The following is a 21,480-nucleotide window of genomic DNA, read 5'->3' as shown; positions in this document are numbered from 1 at the left end:
GAGCCTTGTGGGATCTTAGTCCCCTGACCAGGGATTGAACCCCGGACCACGGCAGTGAAAGCGCTTAGTCCTAACTACTGGACCGCCAGGGAAGTCCCCCGGTGGTTCTGACCTTGATGGTGGTCAGGCCCCAGGGCTTCAGGGTGCTGGGCTTAGGACCTCATGACCTCACTTTTTTGGGAAGGTGGGAGGGAGGCTGCAGGCCTGCAGGGAGAGTATCACCTGCTAATCCCTGTCCTGCTGAGGCCACCACTCTCCCTGATCCCCTTATGCTGACCCTGGATCCTGGAAGCCACTAATCGCCACCTCTGGAGACTCAAGGACTGGCAGGCAGGGCAGTGCCCTCTTCCGTGAGGCTTGTGAGGAGGGGAGCAAGTGTCCGTGAGCCCTGCCAGCTCACAGGCACTCCTCCCGGCAGGGCCGGGGGCCCTTGCCTAACACAGATGGGAGCTTTGAGGCCCAGAGACAGACAGTAAGTAGTATAGGGTCACACAGCCTGCCCTGGCCGGCCCTGGCCAGCCCTGGCATGGCCACCCCCAGGGAGACCCAGCTCCTTGTCTGATTTTCCCAACATGCCCAGCTGGTGTGAGGCCTGGGAGACAGCATCCTTCAGGAAGGCTGAAAGAGGGGGCCAGTGCAAGGACCCCTGGCAGCAGGCTCTTCTCCTCGGAGCCTCCGGTTGTCATGGTTGCCGAGGAGCTGGTGCCCTCACAATCAGGCTGCAATGGGCGTTGTCTCCGCAGAATGTCCCTTTATTCTCCTACTGCCTCATAAGGCACTGGGCCTCGGCCCATCTCCCTGCCTCTTTTCCCCATCGAGCAGTCGGAAGAGCGGAAAATCCCTGTAAGCCTGTGCACCTGGGGCCCATAGCCTGCAGGTGAGGTACCACTGTGGCGGACCAGGAGCAGGGAGCCCTCCCTCCCCTCTACCCCCACTTCCCACTTCCCTGTCCCTTCCCCACGAAGGCCCAGCCTTCGAGCCGGCTTCCCCATCTGGTTGCCATGCCCTCTCTGTGCTCCTCCATGGCCCAAGGTCCTCTCTCCACCTGCCCACCTCCCTACCACCTCCATCTCTCACCTCCAACTGGGGTCAGGAAGAAAGCAACGGGACTCAACAAATTCTCACTAAAGTTTAAATGACTCAAAGGCTCTGGGAATATCCACTTTTTAAAACGAAGCACTGGGGAACCAGCCATATTTTTTCTAGTTCCTGTCTATCAGGTCTCTCCCCTTATTTAAAACCTTTCTATGTCTCCCTGTAGAATGTTGAGTAAATGCCAGATACCTTAGCTAAGGCCAGAAGCCCATAATTAATTACCCAGAGGCAGACTGAGCTCAACTGTGAATCCACTTGCTGCTGCTGCCGCTTCCTGCTCATTATTGAAGAACAGACACAAATGACATCTCTTTTTAGACCATTCGCTGAATCCTCCAGCCTCCTCAGACACACATCCCCTGTACTGACCTCTGCCGAGGTCCTCAGCACATCCCGTGTGTGTGTGTGTGTGTGTGTATTTGAGCGGCCCTGAACCCACCATAGCTCCTGGCACACAGTAGGTGGTCAGTACCTGTTGGACGAGTAGACAAATTGGCACTGGCCAAGGTTGTGTTCCCACACAGAAGGGTGTCTGGTTGGGGTGTCTCTGCCCCCCAAGCCATGGCCTGCATCATCAACCTGGTGCCCTGGGAGGACGGTTCCACCCATGTGTACGCATCCCCGGCCACCCTGCTGCCCATGGCACGGCGGCGCAACAAGCTGGCCGGCGTGAAGCAGCAGCTCTACCACCCAGCCCTGCCCAGCCTGCGCCGCATGGACATGGACTCCGTCAGGGCCTGCCTTTCCGACGAGCACTGCCAGTCCACCACCTACTGCAGCAAAGGTCAGGCCACCTGGCCACCACCAGCCCCTTTGGGCCTTCGGGGATGGCGTGGGTGGTTTGGAGGAGAGAGATCTCGGAGGGAGAAACCATGAGTGGCAGGTGAAAGGGGTAAAGGGAGTTGCCCCAGCTCTGCTCCTCCCTGTCTGGGTATCCTCCAGGTCTGAGCCTCTGTTTCCTTATCAGTAAAATGGGGATGCTGACAGTGCCGGCCTGTCAGGGCTATTTTGAGATTAAAATGAGATAAGGCTTGAAAAGCACTTGGAGCAGTGCCTGGCACGTAATATGTGCTCAACAATAATGTTAGTATTATTAATGGAGAGGGAACTGTGCAGAGGCCAACAGTTGCAGGAGGAGGAGGAATAATAATAGCAATAATAACAACTTCTGCCCAATCATCTCTCCCTTTGAAAAAGGAAGAGAAAGACACTTGTCATGAAAGAGAGGTGGACATGGGAGCCTTTGGGGTAAAAGGCCACACGGGGCTAAGGAAGAACCCTTCATCGATTGAGAAGCTTGGGGATGGAGATAGCGGTGCCACACAGACACCCACACTCACTCATTCCAGCACATTTATTAATTGCTTGCTTTGTGCCTGACACTGTGCCTGGAACAAAGGCGCTCCAGCTAGCGGGAATAGCACCTGCAGAGGCCTGGAGGGGAAAAGCTGCGTGAGGTGTTGGTGAACTTGAGGGGCGTGCTTAGGTGGGAGGATAAGGAGTGCGGGGGCAGCAGGAGCTGTGGCTGAGGAGGAGGACACAGCTCAGGGAGGGCTAATCTCAGGGGTCTGGGCTTCCTGGGGAGGTAGATAAGAACCTCTGAAGACTTTAAGAAGGAAGGAGGTCCGAGCATTGGGGCCGTGGGGAGTGGGTGACCCAGAGAGACTAGAAGCGGATGATGGGGGGGAGGGTGAGTGATTAGGACACTGGGAGGGACTACAGTCTTCAGGAAGTAGTGATAGTGTCTGGCCACAGGGGAGGGATTTGGAAGGTATTTAGGAGATAAAGTAACACGATTTGTACCAGTGTGGGTAGAGGGGCAAGAGTGAGGAGTCCAGGGTGATACCCAGGTTCAGACCCCGGTGGCAGGTGGAGTGAGGGTGTCAGAGACTATAGGGAGATCTCCAGAGGCCCCACAGAGACCCCTGCAGGGCCAGGATGGGAAACACAAATACAGGAAGTGGGTGGGGACGCAGTGGGGGGAAGGGGTGAAAGGTGAGGTGGAGTCCCAACACCCCCCTCCAAAGGGGAGCAGCTATGGGGTCCTGCTGATACTGTGTGGGAAAGGTCAGCACAGTTCTACCAATTTCCTGGCTTCCAGGAGAGGCCAAGAGTCTCGATTTTTAGGGAGAGCTCTTGATTATTGCAAGTATGTTTTTAATAAAAGCAATGGAGTCACAGTTTCAAAATTCAAAATGCTGTAACAATGTACATTTTAAAAATTCTCACTCCTCCCCCGCCATCCCCACTTACAGGTAACCACTCTGAGCTGCTGCTGAATCCTTCCATTGTTTACTACTGTAAATACAACCTATTCTCTTCCTCCCCAACTTTTTTTATTAGGAACATATTCAAACATAGAGGAAGGTTGAAAGACTAATACTATGAACATTCATTACCTTCCACCTGCTTCAATTAATGTTTTGACACATTTGTTTTCATTCTCTCTCTCTCTCTCTCTCTCTCTCTCTCTCACACACACACACACACACACACACACACACACACACACACTTTAGCAAGCAGTTCCCAATGATAGAAACAACCTCAATACCATTATCACATCTAGGAAAGTTAAAAATAATTCCCTAATATCTAATATTCAGTCCATATTAAAACATCCCCAGTTTTCCCCAAGATGTCCTTTATAGCTGTCAAAAAACTTTTGGAACCAGGATTCAATCTAGGATTGCACCTTGTAATTTGTTGTCATGTCTCTTGGATCTTAGTCTAAAACAGTCTACCCACTTTCCCTTTTTCCCTCATAATATTAACTTTTTAAAGAGTCCAAAACAGTTTTATTGTAGAGGAGTCCTACACTGTGAATTTGAGTGACTGTTTCTTTATGGTGTTGTCTACCTTGATAGTCTATTTTCTGGGAAATAGAAGATAGATGTAGAAGCTTGATTGTAGAAGGTTTCACAGGTGTTGGAGGCCATATTTGCCATGATGGCTCAGAAGGAGGCACATAATGTCATTATCCCACTATTCATGATGCTACGTTTGATGACTTGGTTAGGTGATGACCCGAATCTATATTCTTCTTTGCCTCCAATCGTCTCAATTTTAGGCTTTAAAGCCATATAAAGGCATATACTCTTCTGCACCTTGGAAGGGTTTGAATCAAGAACTTCCTCTACTGATTTTTAATCAAGGCATAGTGAGGATGTATCATAGTTTATTTAACCAGTCCATTAATGACAGACTCTTGAGTTATTTCCAATCATTTTCTATTGCAAACTATGCTGAAATGGGTAAACTTTCTACCCACATCATTTCCCAGTTGTGCAACTGTGAAGTAGGATAAATTCCCAGAAGTGGGACTATAAGGTCAAAAGGTATGTGTATTTATAATTCCAATAGATAATGCCAATTTCTTTCCGTAGACTCGAATCAATTTATACACCCCCCCCCCTCCGCTGGCAACATATGGCAATGGCCCTGTTTCTGATAACTGCACTAACTTTTGGATTCTTTCCAATCTGATATGAAAAATTGGTATCAATGTAGTTTGAATATGCATGCATCTTATTATGAATGAAGCTGAGTGTCTTTTCATAGTTTAGGGACCATTTGTATTTCTTGTGTTTGTGTGTGAACTACCTGTGCAGACTGTTTACCTATTTTTCTTTTTTTCTCTTTTTCTTCTATTTTGTTTTATTTTATTCTATTTTCTCTTGATTTATAGGAATTCTTTCAATATTAGGGAAATTGCACCTTATCTACAAAATAAATGGAAATATTCTTTTCCCATTTGTCTTTTGACTTTCCTTATGTTTCCTTATGTTGCCATGCAGAAGTTTATTTCTATGTAGTCCAAGTTATCAACATTTTCTTTAGGCTACCTGATTTTGAATTAGAGTTGGTAAGGCCTCCCCCACCCTAAGGTTATAAAGAAATTTATCCATGTTTTCTTCTAGTACGTCTATGGTTTCATTATTTTACATTGAAATTTTTTATCTATTTGGAGTTTGTTTTGTTGAATGGGGTGTGTTAAGTAAAAATCCACTTGATCTTAGATTTTTTTTAAGTTGTCAAGTATTTCAAAAACCTTTTAAAGCAGTGTGGACCAAACCTCTCCTGTGTGGGCCTGTGACCACTGGTGGACTCCTCCCTTTCTCTTTCTCCTTTAGATGACTTTGACAATGCCTACTTCACACTCCTCAGTGTCCCCAACAAATCCCTGCAGTGCTTGGTGAGTGTCCTTTGCCCCTGGCCCTGGGTTTGCTCTGGGGACCTGAAGGTCCCGCGTGCACCCAGCCCCAAGCACCTCGAATGCTGGGCTCTACTCCCACGCACTTCCTCAGCTACCAGCTTGGGACCCTACCCCCTTCGCATCTCCTTCAGGGGCTTCAGGAACCCCCTGGGTCAGATGGTTCAAGTGCCTCCCCCCGCGCCCTGACTCCCTTCGTCCTGGCAGGACATCACGGCGAGCAGCCAGAGGCTCCGAAATAGGTGCCGCGAGGGAAAGCTGGCGCCCATCGCACCGGGCATCAACAGGGTCGACTGGCCCACCTTCACGCGCGCCATCGAGGACTGGTCCCGCTTCGTGTCCTCTGCCGGCGAATGCAAGCTGCCCTGCCCGAGCAAGAAGGGTCAGTCCACCGGCGGGCAGGATGCCTTAGTGTGGGAGAGACAACTGGGCCGCTGGGTCCCTAGAGCCCTGACCCCGAGCGCTGACCGCGGGCGGGGGTCTTCGGGGGTGGGCTCTGACAAAGACAGGTCTAGGAGATAGGAGCAGCTGGGGCACTCAAGAGCGGGCTGGACCCAGACAGATTGAGGTTCATAGAGACAGGGCTAGTCCTGGGGAGGGGGCGGGGCCAGGTCCGAGCCAGTGGGAGCCAGTGTGGTGGAGGTGGAGGGCAGGGTTGGTTCTGGGACTGACGGAGCTTAGTCCGGAGGGGGGACTGGTTCTAGGAGCAGGCGTGGGCGTGGCTTGATCTAGGGGCGGGGCTCAGGTAAGAGTAGGGGCGGGGCTTGCTCTGGGCTGGCCGGGGTGCCAGATGTGGGCGCTCTCTCCGCAGTCGAGAGTTTCAGCGGCAATGCGGTGCGGTACTTGAAGCCGGAGGTGACCCAGAACTGGCGGGTAGGTAGGCGCACTGCTCCGTCCCTGGCGGGGCAGGGGTGGGAGAGAAGCGGCTAACACGGGGTCGGGGAGGGGGAGAGGAGACCGAGAGTAAGGTCTCCCAGTGCCCAGGGCCAAGATCCCCAGCAGAGAGTGCTGTGCGGGGCCTCGGCGGGGGAGTCCGTGTCCCCTCTACTCAGTGGACCCCCCCGCATTCCTCTGGCCCGCCCCAGTTCTGTCTTAACCAGAATCCCAGCCTGGATCGCTATGGACAGAAGCCCCTGCCTTTCGACTCCCTGTAAGTGACCCCACAGACCCCGGGGGCCCCATACCTGGCGGAAGGAGAATGGGGTCTTGGCTGCTTTCACCACCGCATACCTAGTGGCCCTTGAAAATGTGAGACCTAGGAAGAATTGATTGGCTCCAAAACACCACAAGAAAATTGCGATTTCAAAATGACTAAATGTTTAATTCCTACCAAACGGAACATCCTGTCATCCAGTCCCTAGCAACTCCACCTTTCAGAGTGGAGGAGTTAAGGTGGGGCGAAGGTGCAGTGTAATCTTGGTGGGATGGCGCCTGCCGATGTGTTTGTTCCCAGAAAGGGTCACCCTTCCTCACCTCGGCCTCACCCTCCTCTCTCTTTTGCAGGAATGCTATCCGACGCTTCGGCTCGATCTACAGGTAGGGCTCCAACTGCAGTGGGGGGGGGGGGGGCGGGTGGGAAATGACCCCGACCCCACCCCACATTTGGCCACGCCCCCCAGTCGGGCAGCGCGCGGGCCCTCGTGAGGGAGGCGCCAGAGGATTGGTACCCTCCCGGATGATGTCAGGGGGGCGCGAAGGTCTTCCGCTGGAGAGATCTTCGCCAGGCAAAAGTGCAGCCCACTGGGAGATGGAGGGAGTAGAGTGCCTTTCCCTCCCGATTTGGCCCAGAGGAGGCCAAAAGGCAAAGACGGGGGTTAGGGGGATTGGGGGGCGGGGTTACCTAGGAGAAGAGCAGGGACTGGAAGAGTAAACAGACATATAAGAAATATAATGTAAGGAGCCAAGAATTTGCCTTCCAGGAAACAGGTGAAGTGGTAAGGGCTGGGACAAGTGTTCCCAGGAGAAGAATGCAAGATATTCAAGCACCTTCATAATTTGGCCATCTCCCACCTCTCCAGCCCCATTCCCTACACTTCAGCAGTACCAGACTCCTGCGTGCAACCCAAACCAAGCAACCAAACACTCCATATCTTTGCTTGTGCTGTTTCAGCACCTACGTGATCTTTCTGCCTCTGCCTGGAAAACTCCTCCTTACACTTTAAAGCCCAGCCCAGGTGTCCCATTGTCCTTGAAGTCTTCTCTGACCTTCTGCCTTTCCCCTCCAGCTCCAACCCCCCTCCAGTTGGTCTCCGTATGTGCATCCCTCTCCATCTTAGAGCACACAGGCTATTGTATTATAATTATTGATGAAAGTTTGCCTTCTCTCACCCACCCTGTGCACACACAAGGGAAAGCTTTTTTTTTTTTAACTACTATATAATGCCTGCCAGAGTAGGCTCACTAAATGATTGAAAAGTGAGTAAAGCTCACGGGAGATAAAGATGAGGCAAACTGGAAGTGGGGCTCGAAAGTCAAACAGACCAGCCAAAAATATATTAAAGGTAATAGGGAGCCATTGAGGGCTCTTGAGCCATAGAGAGACAGGACAGAAGCTGTGTTTTCAGAGCCTCGAGGGCAGGAAGGTGGGTTTGGTGGGGAAGGCCTAGAGAAGGACAGCCTGATTTTTCCCCAGGACATCCTAGAGGCCCCCACCTCACCTGTTTCTTTCCACAGTCGTGTCAACTACCTGATGACCCCCTGGCGTTGATCTGTGAAAAGGAGGCCGATCCCCAGGCTGCCGAACCATGCCACCTCAGGGTCCCCAGCAGGACAGAGGGTGTATGGTGGCAGCACCGATCTCCCTAAGAGTTTAGCCTGACTGGAAATAAACCTTATGCTCCATAAGGAGGCACCACACCCGTGTGTGTGTGTGTGTGTGTGTGTGTGTGTGTGTGTGTGTGTGTGTGTGTATGTGTGGTGCAGGGGCTGGGGGAGGGTCAGGACCTCAGGACCTCAGGATGTCTTGCCCTTACCTGCCTCCTGCCAACTCCTGGAGGACTGGTGGCGGTGGGGGGGAGTTGGGAAAGATGTCTGGTGACCCCAGGTAGAGAATTAGGGTCTAGGCCCCAGGGCCCCGCCAGGGATGAGGTACAGAGGCAGGCCTGCCTGAGAATTAGTTTTCCTTTGTGACCCCGTTCCCCTGCTCATAACCCTACAATAAAGCCCCTTCCACCTCAGACTCTGAACTTGAGCCCTAAAGAGAAAAGAGGGGGCTCGAAAGGGATTTTAGACACCTCTCTCAGAAGCCCTTGCCATCCCAGTGTGTGCTGGGGGCCTCCCTGGGCCCAGGGTTCCCCTGAAGAAGTGGAATCAGGCCCTGGAGGGTTGGCCTATGGTCTCTATTCCCTGTGAAGCAACTGAGTGTGGAAGTAAGATGAGGTGCCCAAGCCCACTCAGAGAAGAAAGTTTCCTCTCCCCAAAGCACCGCCAATGAACATACCATGTAAGCAAAAAGTTATCTGCTCTATTCACATAGCTTCAGGACTAGCCCTCATCTGCCTACCAACCTACAGAAAGGAGGCCTGATGTGCTGGGGACAGCCGTGGGGCTCCTGCGCCAGGTCCAGAATAACCCTGCTCAAAGTTTTGGGCTAAAGAAGAGTGTCTCGGCGTGGCTGGGTGTTAGAGCCGCCAGCATCAGCATTTAGCTCCAGGACCTTCCAAATACCATCCCACCTGTGGCCAGTCTGCAAGGACAGACCCAGATCAGGGTAAATAGCCACCAAGCTCAAGAACTGTTTGAACAGGACTTCTGGTGCTAGGATCTGAGGCCTCAGGGATCCACGAACCCTCTGAAATCATGTGCAAAACCGTGGGTCCACCCACATGTGCATTTTCCATGGAAAGTCTCCTTGTTTTCATCTGATTCTCAGGCGAGTCAGTGCCCACAAAGGTTAGGAAACCCTGACTTACATCCTCCTCATCCCCTTCCACTAATATTTACTGAGCACCTAGTGGATGCAAGCCTGGTCTCAGGTGGAAGGAGTTTAAAACAATAATACCAGCCCCTCACCTCTGGACCCTGTGTTATACTGGTTAGAACACATCACCTCCTCCAGGCCTCATACTCCATAAGCACCCAGGAGAGTGAGCAGAACCAAAGCTACTCTACTTCACAGATGGGAAAACTGAGGCCCAGATCAGGGAAAGGCTCCAGCCAAAACCAGAACCCAGGACTCAAATTCAGTCCCAGCACTTGCCACAGTACTCACATATAGTTTGTGCTCAATATTCGTAGAATAAGTTATTTCCCAGAATGGGGGTCTTTTGTTCAACCTTGGGTAATAAACAAGGAAATGAGTTGTTTTGTTGTCTGATATGCAGACAGAGCCTGCCTTACAAATTCGAAGCTGATTTTAATTTCTTTTGGGGGTGGTGTTGGAGATCATCACCCTTATACCGAGGTGAGGGAAGGAGTCTGTCTCTCTGTCCTGAAGTATGGGGCTCTGCTGACCACAGGGCAGGAGACAGGAGCGTGGGGAGGAGGGGATGGGAAGTGGTAAGCAGATCAGAGCTCTTTCCTCCTTGGGGGCCTGTCAAGGAGGTATCCAGCTTCCTGCCATTTCATGCAGGAAGAAGCACTTTCCTCCAAGCCCAGGGGCAGTCCACCTGGATTGAACCTTGGGAAGCCATTGGCGAAGGCCCCTGAGGTGTGAGAGCCACATTCTTCAGCCCTGAGTGTCCCCTCCAACATGACAGCTCAGAGAGAAATAGATTTGCCCAAGGCTCATAGCAGAGATGCTGGAGTCCTGGCCTGTGTGAGACTGGGGGCAGTCAGGGAGCTCCAGAGAGCGTGCTGAGATACCAGAGGGAATCAAGCGCCCGTGTGTCTTCTCGTGGCCCTGCTTCCTTGACACTGAATAACTGGACAAGTCCCTCTGGGAATTTGGCCCAGCAGACATTCAAGGCCTCACCAGACCCCATGCTGGGTGCTGGGACACAGACCAGACGGCTTGCCTGCCTTAGAGGTACTTCTAGTCCAGTAGGAGAGAGGTAAACCCAGCTGATTCAAACCTGAAAGCAGAAGGTGAGAATGTGAGCACACCTGGATCATGTTCCTCAAGCCTAGGAATTTGATTAGGTCCTTCCTCACCAGTTGTACACTGAATCCTAATTTCGTAGCTATAAAAATATGTGCCCAAGAATAAAGGAAATACAGAGCAGACGCGCATTAACAAGTCTGATTTAGCATGCACTTGCTATTTTTTACGTGCAAAGGCGATGTATCAATATTAAGCACTTTGCAGTACCCAGGAGGTGGGCAGTTTTAGACCCATTTTACAGATGATGAAATGAACTCAGAAAGGCTAAATGACTGGCCCACGGTCACACAGCTGGTGATTGGCAGAGCTGGGAATTGAAGCCAGCCTGCCTGACCCCCTGAGCCTGTGGCCACCATACTCTACTGCCTTTCTGCTACGAGAGAGATGCACGCCAAGAGTCGGGGGGAAACCAGTGGGGACATTCGACCTGAGCTTAGAGAGAGGAGAAGATGTTCCACCAGAAAGTTCTCTTGGAGTTACTGGCAGTGGCAGAATCTGCAGGTTGAAAATCCCAAGAGATGGAGAGAAGCCACCCAGCCTGGGCCACTGTCTCCCGGCCTGGAAGTTCCCTCAGCCTCAGGGGGCTCTTTGCTCCTCATAGAGAGATCACAGTAGAAATCCTCCCTGTGGCCATTGCCTTGGGGACAGCCCAGCCCCCATGGCCTCACCTCCAGGACTTCCTGGCCTGATCCCAATCCAGTACCCAGGCCCTGGGCCTCCATGCGCTACCCCTACCCACAACGGCATCACCAGTCTCCTTGCTGTTTCAAACACCCAGGCTCCTGTCTGCCTCCTAACCTTTAGTCAATGCCTTCCTCCCACCTGAAATGCTTTCCCCATCTCTTCCTACCCAAACCTCACCCTTTCTTCCAGGCAGACCTCTCTCAAATCCTCCCTTCTCCCCATTTCTTCCCCAAGACTATGAGGACGGGAACCGTAGCTGTTTCAGGGGGACTAACTCATAGCCTCTGGCCCACCGTAGGCTCTTAGGAAATACTGCACTCGCCAGCCCCTCTTATCTCTCTAACAGGATCTGGGACTCAGGAATGGGGCCTGGGGCCTCCCAGAACCAACACACGGGCATGGACTAAATGATACTACTACAAAGTAATAGTTGTGTTTATTACAAAGTAACACGCAAAACACATACCTTCGCCCTGGGGCTGGCAATGGGGAGGATCAGGGGTGGAGTAAGGGTGCTAGCTCAGGGAGAACGGGGTGAGGGTCGGGGAGGACTCTCACAGGTAACGTTTTGTACTAAATACCAGCAGCTTTGACATTTCTGACCCTACCTTTTGATACATGAAAACCTCAAAACTCTCTCATCTGAAGTTCTACCTTCATGCTCTGCCGCGCCAGCTCAGTGTCTGGCAAACAGCAGGTGCTCAGTGATGCTTATGGATGAACAAAGGCAGGAATGCAGACCCAGAGTGGGGATGGACACACACGCATAGTGCAGAGGGAGACCCCACGGGCCGCAGCCCACCTCTGCCCCTCCCCTCGACCTCCTTTTCAGGGCCCCAAAGGAGGACTGGGCATTCCTGCCAGAATCTGCAAAAATCAATAGCGGGCCAAGGCTTTTCCTGGAGGCATGACCTTCAAGGAACAAAGAAAGCACCGTCTTGAGGATGGGATGCGGAGCTTATCACAGGCGAGCCCGGCCCAGGCGCAGAGGCTTTGGGCAAATTTCCAAGGCCTGAGCAGTCCATGGTCCTGTCTGGGGCCTGCTCTGGAGGAGGGATGAGGCTGGGGACTGGGAGGTCTGGTGGAGGCTCTCTATGGAGCTGCCTCTGCACAGATGGCAGGACAGAAAACGGAGGCTGCAGTCCCTCAAGGAGCTGAGAGCAGGCCCGAGGGCTGGCTGCCCCCTCTGCCTGCTGGTGAAGAGCTTTCCTGCTTCCATGGCCAGCCCTCGTGCCAGCCCCAGTCCCGGCCATTGTTCCCGGCTTCCTGGCCTGCAAAGAGTGGGCTGGAGCCAGAGCCCCGGGCTTCAGTGGCTGAAGCTGGAGGTCTGTGGGCTCAGAGCCCAGGCGGTCCCACCCCGCCGCCTATCCCCCCACCTAGCCAGACCCCACAATGCCAGGCCTCTCTCATCACTAAGCGTACGGCTTTGGGAAGCCCCTGGACTTCTCAAGGATCAGCACAAAACACTTCCTCAGGTCTGCCCTGCCCATCTCATGGAGATGGTATGAGGCTCAGACCAGCTGGTGGATGGGAAAGGTCTTGTGTAGCAGGGTGCGCGTGGGAGAGCCCTGACGCTCAGGTAGGAGAGCTAGGCTGGCTCCCTTCTGCCCCTGACCTCCCAGTCCTCTGCTTTCCTGAGTGGCTACTATGTGGCAAACACTCCACTCAGGTCATTTCACGGGACCCTCACCCTAAGCCCAGAAGAGAGCATTAATGGCTCCATTTCACAGATGAGGAAAATGAGGCCCAAAGAGGTCCAAAAACCTTCCCAAAGCTTTGGTGCTGATGAGTGGCAGAGGCGGGACTCCCCCAGGCCTGACTGTTGTGCTCTTAACTACGACAGCACAGCGCTGCCACAGTGGTTCACGAGCACAGGCTCCACCCCTGGAGAGCAGGGTCCTCTCCCACTGCCCCCCTGGGAGGCCGAGCACAGAGCCAGCCGCACAGTGGGAGTCTGACAGAGCCGTCAAATGATGGGCTCCCTAGGGAAGCTGTCTTTAGTGGCCCAGCTTGCTCTGGCAATGACTTCGAGGACCCAGGAAAAGGGACCCCCCACCCCACCCAGCAGTGCCTCTTTCCCCAGGAAGGGGAAATTATTAACTCCAGAGTGTGAATTTAAGTCAGCCTCTCACTCTCGCTCCTCTGGCCCTCATCCACATGTCACCCCTCACCCCAAGGTACCACGTTCTTCCCATCCTGTCAGTGGTTGGGGCAAAGGGAATGATTACCCGGAGATTAAAGGTGATAGTGCTAGTTTGTAGCCCTAGCCACAGCACCTGAAGTTCCCCCATGAAAATTCCATGCTCTAAGAGATGGAGCCTCACAGCAGCTATGGGACACAGGAAGCGGTGGGGCTCCTGGGCAGGTAGGTGGGAGACGTACCTGTGTGTGTGGCCAGGTACAATGTGTGGCTGCTTAAGCCAGTTTGCGCTGTTTCTGTCACTTACAATCAAGAGAGACCAGAATGAGACAAGTGGGGAGCAGACTGGAGGCCGAGAGAGGCAGGAAGGGGAATAGGGGCCACGGGTTGATCCGGTTACCTTCCCAGAATCAGAGCGACAGGTCTCTAAGGACCCTTAGAGATCAGAGGTCAAGACCTCTGCTTCAGATGGAATCAAGACCCCAAGAGGAACAGAGCCTGCCTGTGATCACTTGTTATCAAAGGTCTAAGACCTGAGCCTGAACACGCAGGCCCCCAGGCCAGGGCTCCATTCATGGCCCTGGTTTTGGCCCAGGTGGGAGCCCCACTGCTTTGTGAGGGGAGGCAAGGTGGGGACAAAGGAAGAAAAAGTCATTGCACCCTCCATGTGGGCCCATCCAGGGCTCCTCTGGCCCCTGGCACACGCAGAACACCATCTGTTCAGGAAGAGCAACCTGAAGCTATAAAGCACCCAACACGTGCCAGTGCTTTCCAGGAGTCTCTGCGAGGTGGGTGGGTTTTGCCTAAGGTCACTGAACTAGAAAGGAAGCCAGGATTCAAGCCGGGCACAGGGACAAGGGGCCCTGGGCGTCCTCGCTGAGAGGTAGACGCTTGCACACGGCTTCTCAAGGGCAGAGTCCTCCTATGGCCACACGTGGAGGGAGTAAGAGGACCATGGGGTCCTGATCACATCCTGGGTCCCCCCTGGCCTCTCCACTAAGACTTCTGCAGCCATTTTTGAGCTCTCTGCGGTGTGGGTAGCTCCTTGTCCTCTTTCTACCCTCACCTCCACCCCTACCTTCAGGGCAGGGGTCCCTCCTCACCACCCTCCACTGGCTCTCAGACCTGGGGGGAGTTGCTTCTACCTTCCTCTCCCCACCTCCACCCGTGCCTTTGAGAAACAGGAGCCTGAGTTGCAGTTGGCCCACTGCGGGACAGGATAGGGGACAGAAGAGGGGTGCAGGAAGGCTGAGATGCAGGCGGCTGGGCTGGACATGCAGATGGATCACCGTGCAACAGGGTGAGCAGGAGTGGGGTGAGAGCGTGTGATCCTCGGGGGCGGCGCCTGTAGGCTGCTCCAGGCAGACCCTGATTTTCCACAGGGGCTAAGCAAGCTCTCCTGCTTACCAGGCCCAGTGCCCAGCTTCTGACCATCCATGAGCTGCTGGTCCCTCACAGATCAGCTCCCTTTACAGGGGCTGCAGTTAAACCCCAAGGATGTCAAGAGGTCACAGCCCAAGGATCCCAAGTGTCGTGCAGTTGGTACCGTCAGCATCGTCACAGCCTCCCCACCAGGGCCGCCGTATGCGATTCCACTTAATTCTCACAAGAACCAAGCAAGGCAAGGGTTAACCTCCCCATTTTATAGATGAGGCAACTGAGTCCCAAAGAGGTTAAGTGACTTGCCCAAAGTCACACAAACAGAATGTTCAAAACATTCGAACCCAGCCTTATGTCCCAATCCCAAGCCTGCCACCCTGGACTGCACACCTCACTCCCTCTCCACGTCCCAACATTCCCCTCTGAAGAATGACCAGAACAAACTGTGCTTTGGTCTGTGAAGGTCAATGTCTTTACTTCTAAAGCATACATTGGACTCACTATATATTAACATCAAAAGGGCTATCTAAAATGGAGTCATTCTTTTTAAAAATCCAAATTCTCACATTTTATATAAGATCCAAAATGACATGAAATTAAACTATACAATGTTATGAACAGTATAACAACTGCTTTTAGAAAGCAAAATGAAAGAAAAACATTAGCAGTTGGGACTGTTGTCAGCCTGGGTTCCACGTCTTTTGAGGCATTGTGACTAAAGCCAGCACCGAGGGGAAGGACCAGCCCCTCTCTGCAGGCACAGGAAGGGAACCTAGGCAGAGGAGGGGGATGAGGGCTTTTCAGACTTCTGAAGGTGAGAGTGGGACAAGACAGGTCTCCCTGCTCCTCTGGGATCTTGGGGTGGGCACTGATTAAAGTCTCCTTTTAAGACCCAGGGAAGGGGGCTGGGAGAGGGTGGGGCAGAGCTGGGTTCAAAAGAATCATTTTGATAGTAAAGGTCTTCTGGCCTTCCCGAGGACAGTCCCAGCCATCAAGCAATACCAATCGACTCCATCTACCTACCGGTTTCCTTAACAACCCTCTTCCGCTGCCCACTCCTTATCCTGGATACCCTCAGCTCCATGAGCCCAGTGGGCAGCCAGAGACCTAGGGGGACCCTAGGAGGACCCGAAGGAGAACACTATGGCCTTGGAAGTAGCTGGATGTTGTCCAGAGCATCTTGGTAGAGCAAGACCCCTGAAGTACAGGCCAGCAACCAGACTGATGGGGGAGGGTGCGCATGGGCTGGGAGGGCACTGTGAGGTCAGAGGCGTTCCCATGGTCCTTTCACCTCCCCTACCCTGGGTACCCAGGCATGGTCTTGGCCTTGAAGCAGGGCTGGGGCGGCCTGATTAGGGCCACGCCCTTGAGGCTTTGGTTCACACAATTCAAAGGGGTGACACTTGTTCCCATCCACTGGGAAGATCACAGGCTCGGCCCTGCTTCCTCCCAGGCACCAGGTGATCTAACAATCCCCTCTTTCACATCAGTAGTTCTGTAGGGCTGAGAGCACATTCCCCACCAGCGCTTGGAACCATGCCGCAAAGGTGGGAGGGGCACTTCCAAAACAGTGGGATTAGCCCTGGGTGCAAAGGCTGCCTTTCCTCCTTTCCCTGTGGACAGCACTGTCCCTGGCTGAGTGAGTCACAGGAGAACTTCTCTGCCTCCTCCCTTCTGGCTGGGCCAATTGTTCTCCAAGCAGACTGAGCCCACAGGTGTGTAGCACCCCTGTATGTCTCGCCTGCCAGAAACCTGGAGGATGCATCGCCCCTGGCTGAAGCTGATGGAGCGGCCGGTGGCTCACAGTTTGCCCTCCTGGTTCCAGGACTACACCACGGAGCTGGCCTTCTCCCTCAAACAGCAACCTGAAGGGGGATGCCCTACACCCAGCTTACCTCTGGAGTCCAGCCCTTCTCCCAGGCCCTACCGTGACCCTCCTCTTTCCTAACCTATCCGATTTCTAATTAGGCTGAAAGGTCTGGGAAGGTTGGGCTGGCACCACCCCCTCGTTGGGGTGGAGAGAGGCCATTTGACTTCCAGCCTGGTTCCAGGCCCCCAGAGACAAGGGAGGCTGAGGTCTCTCAAGAAAGCGAATCCTGTAATGGGAAAGAGGTCTGTGGGGTCAGGACCAGCCACAGCAATCTGCCGCCCCCGCTCCCCCCCCAGGCCTGTACTGGGAGTGCCAGGCACCCACACCCTCCACCTGCCCAGGGCCTCCCTCAGAACACCAAGCCGGGTGCAGGGATGGGTGCGAGGAGGCCGGGCCGGGCCTGGTGGGGGCCGCGGCGGGGACTCAGGGCAGGCAGGCGGCTACCTGGTAGGCGCCCTCGGCCGCAGCGGCGGCGGCGCTGTGCTGCGCGCTGTGCTCCTGCAGCAGGGCCACGTCCAGGAAGCGCTCGCCACACCACACGCACTTGAACTGCTGCTCCCGGGCGTGCACGCCCTGGTGCTTGTTGAGGTGCTCACGCTGCTTGAAGGCCTTGTCGCAGTTGGGGCACTTGTAGGGTTTCTCGCCCGTGTGCACCCTCCGGTGCCGCTGCAGGTCGGAGGCGTACTTGAAGCGCTTCTCACAGTCCGGGCACTTGAGCGGCTTCTCGCGGGCCGGGTCGCAGCGGTGCTGCACGAACTCGGAGGACGAGAAGAAGCGGCGCTCACACAGGGTGCAGCGCAGAGGCTTCTCGGCGGCCGAGCAGTGGGCCAGCTGGTGCTTCTGCAGAGCCGACGCCCGCTTGTAGGCCTTGTTGCACACCGGGCACTTGAAGGGCCGCTCGGCCGCACCCGGCAGGCACTTGTGCCGCAGCAGCTCGGCCGACTGGTCGAAGCCCTTCTGGCACACGGGGCACTTGAAGAGGGTCTCGAGGGTGTGCACGTGCTGGTGGTAAAGCAGGTGGCTGGGCTGCCCGAAGCCCTTCTCGCACAGGCCGCACTTGAAGGGCTCCTCGGTCTTGTGCGTGCGCCGGTGCCGCATCAGCGCATACTGCTGCTTGAAGCCCATGGGGCACAGGTCGCACTTGAAGGGCCGCTCGGCGCTGTGCGTGCGCTCGTGCTGCCGCAGGTCCGATGGCCGCTTGAAGGCCTTCTGGCACTCACCGCAGCGGAAGGGCCGCTCCCCGCTGGGCGTGCACGGGTGCTGCAGCAGCTCGGATGACTCCTTGAAGTGCAGCTCGCACACGTTGCAGCGGAACAGGTGGTGCTCGCCCGAGTGTGCGTACATGTGGCGCACCAGGTGCGAGCGGTGCTTGAAGGTCTTCTCGCAAACCGCGCACTTGTACGGCCGCTCCGAGCTGTGCGTGCGCTTGTGGTGCACCAGGTGGGACGACTGGCTGAAGCTCTTGTCGCACAGCGTGCACTTGTAGGGCTTCTCGCCTGTGTGGATGCGCTCGTGCCGCGAGAGCTCCGACAGGTGCTTGAAGGGCTTCTGGCAGATGGGGCAGCTGTAGGGCTTGTCGGCCTGTTCTGCAGGGGCTACGGCGGGCGGAGGGGGTGCCGGGGGCAGCGAAGGGGCGGCCGTGGCCGCGGGCTCAGCCGCCTCGGCGGGCTTGTAGGTCTTCTCGCAGATGGAACATTTCACGAGGCCCCCAGTGCCGCTGTGCGCGCTGTGGTGCTGCGCCAGCGACGTGAGCAGCGAGAAGCCCATCTTGCAGACGCCACAGACAAAAGGCTTCTGTTCGGCCTGCACGCACTGGTGCTCCAGCAGGTCGGTAGCCTGGTGGAAGATCTTGAGACACTGCGTGCACTGGAACGAGCGGTCGTGGCCTGCCAGGCACTGGTGCTCATGCGGGCTGGACAGGTGCGCCAGGTCGTGACCGCACACGCCGCACTTGGGGCCCGGCTCGCCTGCTGGCTGCAGGGGCGCATGCTGCGGGGGCTGCAGGCCCGGGTCAGGCTGCAGAAGGATGCCATAGACGGCACAGCCCAGGGGGTTCTCAGCTGTGCCTGGGGTCAGTGTGTGCTCGGCCAGGGCCGGCGGTGGTTCTGCGTGGTGTTGAGGCTGCGGCGGCTGCGGCTGCTGCGGCTGCGTCTGCGGTGGCTGCTGCCAGCTTTCCGACATGCTTGGGAAGATGAAACAGGGTTTGGAGAGTAATGGCTTCAGTTTCCCCGCTTAAGATGACCCACACCAGAGAGAGAAGCTGCCCAGGATCAGGTATGGATGAGGACCTCAGACAAGGCACAGAGAGGGGCTAGTCAGGCGGCCCAAGTCATTAACCAAGACAGACTACAAGGCTCTGCCTACAGGACGGGGGTCTTCGAAGCAGGGTGCCAGCAATGGCGGGGAAGCTCTGCCTTCCCTGATGATTGGTTCTGTAGAGAAGAAAGAAATCGTGAGCTTGAGGCAGGGACATGCAGCTGCTCCCGGGGCCTCTCCCTGATCTGCCTGCACTCGCCACATTGACATAAACCACATCAGGGAAGCAAGAGGGGCTCAGGGCTGGGAGATCTGCTCCCTTCACATGCTACCAAAGAAGTCTGCTGGCGGCTCAGCTCCTCCGGCAAAGGGGATGGTGGCTGTCTCCATGCCCAACCCCCATTCAGTTCCCCATCCCTGGGCCAGGCATCCCAACCTCCCAGCTCACTGTCATCCCTCTTTAATTAGCTGTCTCACGGGTGACAGTCCGGGGTGATCTGTCCACAATACAGAGAAGTCACAAGTTCTGCTCTTGCTCCAAAGAAAGAAGGAGGTGACCAGATAGGGCCCTGGCATCCAAAACAAGAATCTTAGTAACATAACTTTATATTTTGCAAAACACTTCTTACTTGGAAGCCCAGGACCTAAGATAGATAAAAGCAGAAAGGCTCTGGTTGAGGCCTCCCTGTAGGCCTGCCAGCTTCTCTCCTGTTGCTGAATCTCAACCCAGGACACAACTGCTCATAAGAACAGACTGTGGGTCTAAGAGGCCAGGCCTCCCAGACCTGAGGGCCCCACAGCAAACGGCCTCAGTCAGTCAATATCTAAAACAACTGCATGAAACTGAGGACCATCTCAGAAACCTTCTCCCATCAGGGGCTGGCCCATACCCCTCTCAACTACCCCCCAGGCCCTCCCCCCGACCATGTGTCTGTTCTCTCTTCACATAAGTGGGATGGCTTTGCAGGGACCTGAGCCAGTGCATGATGGGGGTTAGATGGCGGGTCCACAGACCCACGCAGCCTAGATGTCTACATAGCAGAAGTTCCCTAGTCTAGTCATCTCCCAGAGCACCAAAACAAGTCCTAAATCCTCTTCATCTGACAGTGTCAAAGCCTGTAGGAAAATGTAAGCAATTTCGAGTTTGCCCCTGCAAGGTGGGAAGTGGCATGCTAACCACAGAGCGTTCGTCCCTATCACCTTTCCGGAGAGAACCCTGTTCCCTTGCTCCAAGTCTGTAACATTTTGGATAATCAGTGGAAGGTAAAGACCACCCAGCTCAGGCAAATCTCTAACTCACCACTTTGTGGCAGCATAAGGTAATGACAGCGAGAGGGAAGAACTTTTAGAATCAGACACAACCCACTTTCAGGTTCCCAGCTCTTCTGCCTCTAACATTGAAAAGTTTCTAAGTTTTCTCCCGATGAAAAGAGAAGGAAGGGGATGCCTTTACAGGCCAGCCTGGCCTCTAACTGCCAAAGAAACATAGGAGTCAGGCTAAAAGCTGTCAACCTCAGCATCTTTCTGGGAAGAGAAGAAGTAAAGAAGCCGCTGCTCTGGGTGGAGGCAGCAGGTTGCATGAGTGAGCAGGTACTGAAGCCTCCCCAGGAAAGAGGGAAGCAGAACTACTCTGAGCGAGGTCTAGGTCAGGCTGCGCCAACCCAACTGTTTTTGTTTTTGTTTTTTCCGGCATGAATGGCTGCCACACAGGGTCCACGGTCCTAGGCCCCCAGCTCAGCTGCCCACCCTGGCCCCCCTCCAGGAAGGTGCGGCCAGAGGCCTCTCTGATCACTCAGCAAAGAGGATGAGAGACTAGGGTGAGGGCAGCAAGCGGAGGCCCCCACCTGAGCCCCACCCCAGCCCTTCCTCTTCCCTGGGAAACCGAATGAAAGCCGATCACCTCCCTGCCGGCAATGCCCGCCGGCCCAGCTGGGCTGCCTCCTGTCAGCCCTCGCCGGGAATGGACAGGCCGCTGCGGCCCGAGGGCCGGCCCCGCGGGCGACTGGGCCCGAAAAAGGCCCCAGGGCTGCAGGCTTGGCCCAGGAGACAGCTGCGCGTCGAGGTCGGCCTGGGCCGCCCAGGAGCTCAGGAGGCCGCAGGGTCGGGCTGGAGGGAGTGGAGGGGCGGCCGGGCCGGCTGGGGAAGGGGTGCGGCGGGCGCGGGAGGGGCGCCCAGCCGCGGCCCCGGGCGCCCAGCCGCTCACCTGCTCCAGGCCGCCCGCGGGGTCAGGCTCAGGGCGAGTGGCCACCAGCTGCTCTCTCAGCCGCCCCTTTATTCCGACTCCATCCGCGGCAGCGCGGCCTACGCGCTCTGCCAATCCCCGGCCTCGCGTAGCGGCGGCGTCCGGCTCGGGGGCGGGAACGGGCTAGCGGCGGCCGGAACCGAGGAAGCGACGTGCGCGGCCGGGATAGCGGGGCCGGGGCGGAGGAGCGCTGGGAGGGCGGGCGGACGGACCGATGGCCTTGCAGAAACCGGCGGACAGGCGGGCGGCGCGGGGGCCAGGGAGGCGGGGCCGGGGGGAGGAGCGGCAGCCTGGGTGGCGGCGGCAGCGGGAGGAGCGGGCGGCGTGGAGCGAGGCCGCCCCCTGCCGGGGACCCCGCGGCCGGGCCGGGTCGGACAGCCGCGCGCGCCGGGCCGGCTCTCCAGTTGCTCGGCCGGCACGCCTCAGCTGACCCAGGGAGGGCGCTCTGTTTCCGACCACCCTACTCGGCCATAAGGGTGGGAGCTCCCAGGACCCAGTCCCCGGTCCGACCCCTGAACCTGAGAGGAGGGGCCTCCTAGACTCTGAACTTCTGGAACTG

The 21,480-nt window shown here is 55.7% G+C and overlaps 3 protein-coding genes across 3 annotated transcripts in view; 1 reads left to right on the top strand and 2 right to left on the bottom strand.

The window, feature by feature from the left end:
• Positions 1 to 16,952, bottom strand: part of CNGB1 (cyclic nucleotide gated channel subunit beta 1) — a gene marked incomplete at its 3' end in the record, with an annotated part of 80,250 nt that extends 63,298 nt beyond the window's left edge. The window contains exon 1 of the mRNA XM_082861985.1: positions 16,868 to 16,952. The remainder of the gene's footprint in view (positions 1 to 16,867) is intronic.
• On the top strand, positions 1,657 to 8,157 carry SPMIP8 (sperm microtubule inner protein 8; the record flags this gene model as incomplete). The annotated part of the gene is made up of 7 exons (XM_082862696.1): positions 1,657 to 1,879; positions 5,229 to 5,290; positions 5,516 to 5,690; positions 6,120 to 6,181; positions 6,394 to 6,458; positions 6,812 to 6,844; positions 7,982 to 8,157. The coding sequence occupies 7 exons, from the start codon at positions 1,657 to 1,659 to the stop codon at positions 8,013 to 8,015; spliced, it is 654 nt and encodes a 217-aa protein (XP_082718822.1). The 3' UTR covers positions 8,016 to 8,157.
• On the bottom strand, positions 16,847 to 20,971 carry ZNF319 (zinc finger protein 319; the record flags this gene model as incomplete). Its single annotated transcript, XM_082861876.1, has 2 exons — positions 20,883 to 20,971; positions 16,847 to 18,855 (listed from the first exon to the last, which is right to left on the bottom strand). The coding sequence occupies exon 2, from the start codon at positions 18,602 to 18,604 to the stop codon at positions 16,847 to 16,849; it is 1,758 nt and encodes a 585-aa protein (XP_082718002.1). The 5' UTR covers positions 18,605 to 18,855; positions 20,883 to 20,971.
• Positions 20,972 to 21,480: the final 509 nt, after the last annotated feature.

Source organism: Leucopleurus acutus (genome assembly GCF_964270905.1).
Source record: "Leucopleurus acutus genome assembly, chromosome: 20".
Lineage (NCBI taxonomy): Eukaryota > Metazoa > Chordata > Mammalia > Artiodactyla > Delphinidae > Leucopleurus > Leucopleurus acutus.
Note: the sequence above shows the minus strand (reverse complement) of the source record. Positions and strands in the feature narration are given on the sequence as shown.